This window comes from Cupressus sempervirens, chromosome 5, assembly GCF_028749045.1.
Source record: "Cupressus sempervirens isolate cs-2001-9-10 chromosome 5, ASM2874904v1, whole genome shotgun sequence".
Classification (NCBI taxonomy): domain Eukaryota; kingdom Viridiplantae; phylum Streptophyta; class Pinopsida; order Cupressales; family Cupressaceae; genus Cupressus; species Cupressus sempervirens.
Window position 1 is genome coordinate 366586773 of NC_143122.1, and position 8255 is coordinate 366595027.

An 8255-nucleotide genomic window follows, 5' to 3' on the forward strand; every position below is an offset into this window, starting at 1 on the left:
CAAAATGATGGATTTGAGATTTTAGGACCCTAATATTGGATCATGTCCTAGTTTTTGAATTCAATGGAAACTAAATGTGGAATGACATATTTAAACTTTGAAATAGGATAAGAGTCATTTACTCGAGTTGGGGGTTAAATTCAAGGCTAGAAGTGGTCCTAAAAGTGTCCATGGAGAATAAACTAAACCAAGTGCTACAGAAAGTGTGAAATTGGACTCACAATTAAGGAGTATAATAAATGACACTTCAACACATCATCTTCTTGTTATCATTTCTCAATAAACATCTTCAACCACATATGTGTTGTTATTGGTTTTTATAAATTCTTCCTCGTTGTTGCAAATAAATTCTTGTATTATTCTTGTTGTGGGCTTAAAAAATTGTCAAACTGGAACAACGATTATTTGAGATTCTTATTCTTTCACAATAATCCTAAAGATTTTAAAATAGTTCCCTCCTATCAATTTTTGTGATAGGTTAAAATGTTTGTAAGCAATGATATAAACCATTCCCTTTAGGATTGTATACGACAACATTTTTAAATCTTTATTTATGAATAATCACAAATTAAATCAACATTTTTTTAATTTGTATTTCTTTTATAACAAGATATGCATAAATCTCTTCTTCAATCATAAGAAAAAAATGAGATCTCTAGTTAAAAGAAAGCTAGTTTTCTAAGTTAAAAGAAGTGAAAGCATAATTCAAAATATTTTGTGTGCAAAATTTCCTTTCAATTTTCCCTTGGTAAAACTTGAATGTATGCTAAAACTTTTTACTTATCATTTATTATGCATTCAAGTTTTAGTTTTTTTAATGTAAGACTATGTCATGAGACAATGGATGCATAAGTTAAAGACGATAATATGTTTGGACTATACATTTAAGATGCTCATGCAAAGTGGCATAAAACACAAGACCTTTTTCAAATCTCTCATATAAAATTTATTTTCTAATTTCTTTTTAAAGTATGCAATATCAATTTCTAAATTTGATAGACTTTGTTAGAACTCTCACAATTCAATATTCTTATCTTTCAATAATTCAAACTACATGTTTATATATTCTAAGATATGACTCCTATCATCCATCCTTTTCATATGAATAAATATAATATATCTTTTTATACAATACTATGAGAGATGTTTAGATAAAAGATCTGATGCTATGTAGTGATCACACCAAATGAATTGTACCTTTTTTTAATTGATGTATTTAAAGAGTCAATGAGCTCTAATATGAATTTCTGAAGATGAAATCTTGACTTTGATATTGTCAAATCATTATGCTCAATAGAAAAAAAAATGATAAATGACATAATTTCATTAAAAATTAATGCAGGAGTCTCATGGAAGGGCTTGGGCTCTATTTTTGTGGAGCCCGTGGCTCCATGATACATTTTTAAGGGGGCTACATGCTTATTTGGAATCTACTCCTATAAAATAGGAGATCCGACTTTTTAGCCCTCCTAGTATGAGTGGGTAAAAATGGGGTGGAGCTGGAAATAGCCCCACCATAGAGAAGAAATCTGCCACTTGCAGAAACCTACTATTCATTTTTCCACCAAAATGATACATTCCTACCAAAGAAATTTATGAAGAAAGTAAATTTCTATTTTTAAAATTTATTTTTATTTTTAAAATTTATAACACCATCGATTTTTTAAATCTGATTCAATATAAATTTCATGGGACCACTTCCTTTTAGATATTCCTAAAAATTCTCAACTGCACCTGCTTAGTCAATATTTTTATGAACTTTTTCTAATTATTTTTCAAAACAGATGCAAACATCAGGATAAGCATGTGTCCATAATGTGACGCCCTACATTCATATAAACCCCTAAAAAGGTGCCTGACCAAAAAATGTGTTGCACTAGAGTGGTATAGTGTAGTCCCATCTCGATTCTTCTTAAACTAGATATTGGCATCCCACCATAACCAGATGTTAGGGAACATTAAGAGATGCCATGCAAAACTTAGTAGTCACAAAACGGCCAATAAAAAAAGTTAGCCCAATTCAAAGTTGGGCAAGGGATCGAACATTCATAGGCCAGATAATATCTGGCCCTCCATCCAACAAACGGTTGGCAATGATTAAATTGGTGGCTTCAGATGGATGATAAGGATCCCAAAATACATATTTTGAATGGTCAGGGCATACATTTGATCTCCTCCCACATGGAATAACCCCTTTGTGTCTCCCTATTGAACCACAACATGCACTGTCTGCAACATCAAACCCTGCATTCAACATTCCAACACTTCATTAATGGGTATGTAAGCTATAGCTACAAGTGCATATGGTCTTACTCAAAAGACATAGGAACACACCTAGATATTAATATCTACAATTTCCTTATGCCCATTAAAAATCTATAAAAGTTGAGTATTAATATCTACCATTTCCTTATGCCCATTAAAAATCTATAAAAAGTTGAGTATCTGTAAGGACATACCATAATTTTCGTAGTTCACAACAATGTCATTCACAATGTCATAAACATTGGCATAAACAAAGCTGACCCCAGATAAATTTGCATTAAGTTCCACGATCAAATCTTTCAAATTGGTGTTAAAGCCCATTGCCATTTGGTTAGGCGTGGATATACAACCGTTTCCTTGTAGTGGATGAAAGTCTCTCTCAAATGGAATGCAACCTATAGGTCCTACATTTGCCACCACTATTTTCCTTGCATCCAAATTGTAGAGCCTCTGCAAACAAAATATATGTGAAAATTTGTCAATCAAATTTATGAAGTTTCCACACTCTACAATGATCAATATGTCAGGATTAGATCTTGTACATTTTTGTTCTCAATGTTTGAGAACAAATTTTATGATCCATCATGCAGTACAGAACATATAATTTGATCCAAAATGTTACAACAATAGTCTACGTGATCAATGTTCAGAAGTTTGCATTTAAATTTTTTAATCCCACATAGATGCAAGGTGGGCTTTTTGGCCATTTTTTGGTGTTGTTCCCGGCCTAAGTCAATTCCTTATTTTATTATAGAAAACGCAAGAAAGAAGAAAAATGGATTATCTTACAGTTAATTGAGCTCTGAAGGTATCTATGAGTCTTTGTATAAATTTCTCAGGGCTAACAAGTCTCCTCTGAGCAAGATTTTCAATTGCGAAGTAATTGTTGAGGAAGTCATTGGATCCGATAGAAGTAGAGAAAATAGCTTTTCCTATAAAGTCCTGGGCTTCTTCAACACCTGCCATGGAAATCATCTCTTCCCTCGTATTAGCAAAGTTGTTAAGTTGTGTGTCCATTGAAAGCCTTCCAATCTAGCACAAGGTGAAGAAAGAAGTCAATTTTCCAAATTATTACAGATTTCTGACAAAATAAACTGCTGGATATTCAAAGTAGCCAAGAATTTCAAGAAAAAACTCAAGAAGAGAAAACAGGACATGCTACTTACTCCAAGATTAAGTTAGTTGAGGTGCTGATATACTGAAGAAAAGTCTAAAAAAATAAAGATAATACCCACATCAGTGTCCCAGGATATCTAAAATAGGTTAAAATAGGACTCAAACAGAGACACAAGTAAAACCACCCTAAGAGCTCAACAATGAGAGTACAGGTGTGAAATTATATTTAAATCTTCTATCAACTCTTCACCAAAAGATACCAGTCAAACGGGTGTAAAAAGGGACAGAGGAAACAATAGCTACAATAATACACAAGATCTGATGGAAGATGAGCCATCTCTGAATGGTAGATGGACAGGTTATCAAGAGGGCCAGTAACTCGCACCGTAATAACAATAGGTTGAATAGCTCAGCCAGTCTGGTGTAGTGGTGGGCTTGAGGTGGTGGGTTACCCCGTGGTCATTCCATGGTTTCGGATTCGAGACCATCCCAAGTTTGAATAAAGGGCGTGTGTTCTAAGGAAGACTAGTTTTACCCAGCTCGCCCCTATTAGAATGGGAATTCCTAATTTCACAGAGAGTTTAGTATAGAAATAGAAAGAGTCCACGTGAACAGAGTGAGACAAAGCTTGAAGCTTGGATATCCTACACTGAGTGTTTGAAAAAATGAGATTTCTCAAGTTCTACTGATAAAAGTTCTACTTAAAGTAACTTATAATAAAAGTTCCATAAAAAGTTTAACATGATAAAAGCGTCCAGGTCAAAAGAATTGAACCAAGCACCCAATAGCAAATAAAATATCTTAGGTTTAACTCCATTTTCACTATCAACACAATGAAACAACTGAACAAACACAATAAGACAGCTTTACAATAAGCTAAAAGAAGGGGTAGAAAAATGTACATTTATAATTCAAATCTAATGAAAATCAAAATTTTCTTCACGTTGAATACTGACACTCATGATGTGCACGGATATATGTTTTATAAAATTTTCAGCACTGCGGAATACGTTGAGAAACATTACCATACTACATAGTCACTCGGTATAGAGAACTCATACTAGGGTCCTCAATATAACCCAACATTTATTGATCATCTTAGTGTTTGACACGTCACAGATATGTTTAACAGATAGAGATAAAACAGTTATCAGATTAAGCTCCGTTCGGTTGGGAAGATGAATTTGCTCAAAATTTTATTATTTTATAACCAAGTTTTTGAAAACTTAATTTTGTGTTTTGGAAAGATAGTTGGACCGTTTGGTTGACACGAAGATGACTGGGAGAAGAGAAGATGGGTGGGAGAAGAAAATGGTGCGCACAGAGATTGGTGGGAGAAGAGAACCATTTTCAAAGCTACCACCATCGTCCAAAACAGAGAAACCCCACGGCCAAGAACAATGCAGAGAAACCCCACAGCCGTCGGCCAAGAACAATGGAGAGAAACCCACAGTTGTCACCAGACAAACCCAAAGCCACAGCAACTAGCCCAGCAAGAAACTGCAGCAACTCGCCCACCAAGAAACCCCAAGAACAATGTTGGACCTGACGGTTTTAAAACACATTCATAATAACCTAAAATCAGGTTTTAATTTCGAATTCCACCTTTTCGATGGAAGATGCTTCTTCCAATTTATGTCAAAAAAATAGAAGACGAAAGTGAAAATCAGATTCTAAGTTTAAACAACCAAACGCCCGCTTTTAGCTCCAAAACTAGATTTTGACCCTTGTACCCCTATTTTGCCCCTCATCTTCCAGCAACCAATAATTCGTACCAAATAATGGAAATTCACTTTTGGTGATAACTAGCCTTTAGTTTTGGCTGGCCTTTTGTCATGCTTAGCTGGACTGTTGTAACAGGTATCTTGTTGGCAACACCTCTGCACCCCTTACCCTTCACTGTAATTTTTTTATTCTACTCAATATAAAAAATCTAATCTAATTTGCAATCGTAAAACCGAATCTAAGTACTGGATATTGTAACAAACTTAAATCTATTGAACATTAAAATCAAGGATTGAATAATTAATTTATAAGTATTCAATGAGCAGCTTTGAAGTGGAGAGTGTCTAAAATAAGACATCTAAGCAAATATTAAAATGATTGTCACCAAACATTTCTTTATATTTAATAATTAAATCAAAAAATTAGAATATAATTGTATTCTGATTAATAATTTAATTATTAATTAAAGAACTGTCTTATGCTGCATAATCAATTTTCAGAAAGTGAGAAATTAGGATTGTGTACTTTTTCTTACAGTACTCAATTTTTTAAACAATAGTGTGGTATAATTCAAGTCATTCGGTCAGAAGTGCTTTTAGTACTTTTTCTAGTATAAAAGAAGAAATCTCTTGACTTTGAATTTGAGTCTTATATACTTTAAAAAAATAGTGGGAAGACCAAAGAATAATATACCAATGACTACAAACAATTGCCATAAAAATTCTAAGCTCCTTTTGGATCTGTATAATAGAAAAGGGAAAGGACCTAGCATCAGCATATCTTGCTCAATTCTAGATTCTAAACGTATTTCAGATTTGGATGATTTTTTTTCGTAGGTCTTTGTATACATATTAACTGCTTAAATCTGAAGGTTCAGTTTTTGGATATTCACATATCTGTCTGTAGAGATGGTGGAACACAAAGTGGCCAAAAAGTGTCTTGTCAGATAATAAAAAATGATAAGCTATTAGTAGTTGAGAGGTCAACATGACAAAACTGTCAGATTATTGGATCCCCTAATGGTTAATAGATCCTTTCCCCTAACATGGTTAAATTTTGCAATATTGTAGATAGTTATTATGTGGCAAGGTCCTTGAAAATGACTGGTACAGGTATTGGTACAGTTATTTTTAGAAAATAGAAGTCAGTGACTCTCGACGATTAGTACCACTAGTTTTTAAAAATAAGAAATAGAATATTTGAAGATGTTTTTGATAAGAAAAACAGGTTTTACAAGGACCTTGAAACCCAAGAGTTGAAACACAACATAAGTCTGATAATAAGTAATAAAAGCCCAGCCAGTAAAAGAAGGCCAACCAAAGGGCCAATTCAACAGACAGACAAAAAGCCAAGGCTGATAATAAGCACATAAAGCCCAGCCAGAAAACGAAGGCCAACCTAAAAGCCAGTACAACAGACTAACAAACCTACTTGACAAAGAACACTACAGCAATACAATAAATACAATTTAATTATTTCTAAAAAAATTTATCATTACATAGAATTTTGAAAACAAAAGAGCAAATCAGTCATACAAGAACATTAAATAGACAAATTTCTCTTCCAACTATTACAGTGACAGAAAATCAATCATACAACTATTCATGTCCTTAAAAGTCAGTAGATATATAGATCCCTTACTAGTCTACACTATCAGTAGATATATAGATCCCTTACTATAACTTCAATTTGTGTCAGCTTGAAATATTATATAACTTTATTTTATATTTTTGTCTACCATTTTCATCTTTTAATGTGCTTTGGCCTAGGTTTTGTGGCAGAATGTGTAAATTTATGGTGGAGAGACTTTAGAAATGGTAGGGGACAGCAGCAAGAAGGGGAAAAGGATATGTTATCTCTGAAATGCAACTCAAAGGTTGGGACGTGTATCTCCAATACCATGATATGATGGAAACAATAAATTTACTTTAAGTGAGCTATTCTAAGCTGAGGAATTCTAGCATTGCCCTTCCATAATCAAAGGATTATGGCCGTTAATATGATATTATGTAACCAATAAATTTGCTAAAGTCAGCTTATTCTAAGTTGAGGAATTCTAACATTGCCATTCAATAAATAATAATGCTTCCATAATCAAAGGATTATCAGAAACAGTGTAGTAACATAGCACAATCATTGATGAAGCACACTACATGCACATTGGCCAAACAAAAACTAACTCCACTTGAAATTTCTATTCAACTGTTAGAGAAACTTACAAAATTTCGGCCAGTTTCACTAAGTATTCCAGCACCTCCCGAGGCATAGTTCACACCAGCCTTCATCAAAACATCTCCAGATGTATTTGGTGCCATGTATGGCGGAGAAAACACATTCTGTCCAATTGCTTGGCCAAGAATATCTGGTATAGTCCTGCCATTAGTGAACCTTCCACTGGGGAGCCCTCCAGATGCATTAAAATCAATGCCATTTGGTGGAATATTAGCCTTGGATAGAGTAAAGATATAGTTGTTGTTTCCTGCATCCACAAGAGAATCCCCAAACACAAAAGAAGCTTTTACATCATTTACTGATGATTCACAACTTCCAAACCCACAAACAACACAACACACAATAATACAGCATTGCACCCATGCAATATCATTCAAAACAAAACCCCTTCTTGTTATTGCATGAATTGCCATTTCAAGGAAAACAAAACCCGTTCTTGTCATAGCAATATGAATCTTGTGTAGTCTCAGAGCTTTTAAAGTTCTGATGCTCTCTGCATTGTGATTGCTGTTCATATTGTTCAGTGGTGGAATTCAAATGTGATTTTATTAGTATTTTCTGGGATTCAAGAGAAAATATTAGGTGGGTTTGTATTGCATTTAATGGACTGACTTTCGAAAGAAAGTATTTTTTAGTGTATCATGTCAGATTCTATGGTGGCGGTGAGATTGCCAAGAAATCTTCATGAGAGAAATACTCTCTCTTATTCTTTTGAGGTGAGCTCGTCTGAGCTTATTGTTTATGACAGCAATAATCTCGCTTGTAATAGGTTGAACAAAATCTTCGACAGTTAAATTGGGAGGGAAAGAGGCATTGGAATTATGAAAAACGGTTCCCCATTGAAAGCATTTAAGGGCCTGAATAAATGTGCTGCTCTTACCAGAAGATTTGGAAATATGAATTATAGTGCATTAATT

General features: G+C 33.9%; 1 protein-coding gene across 1 annotated transcript; it reads right to left on the reverse strand.

The window, feature by feature from the left end:
• Positions 1–1877: 1877 nt before the first annotated feature.
• Positions 1878–7816, reverse strand: LOC149556261 (GDSL esterase/lipase At4g16230-like). The gene is made up of 4 exons (XM_089785834.1): positions 7326–7816; positions 3055–3297; positions 2460–2715; positions 1878–2244 (listed from the first exon to the last, which is right to left on the reverse strand). The coding sequence occupies exons 1-4, from the start codon at positions 7779–7781 to the stop codon at positions 2021–2023; spliced, it is 1179 nt and encodes a 392-aa protein (XP_089641960.1). The 5' UTR covers positions 7782–7816; the 3' UTR covers positions 1878–2020.
• Positions 7817–8255: the final 439 nt, after the last annotated feature.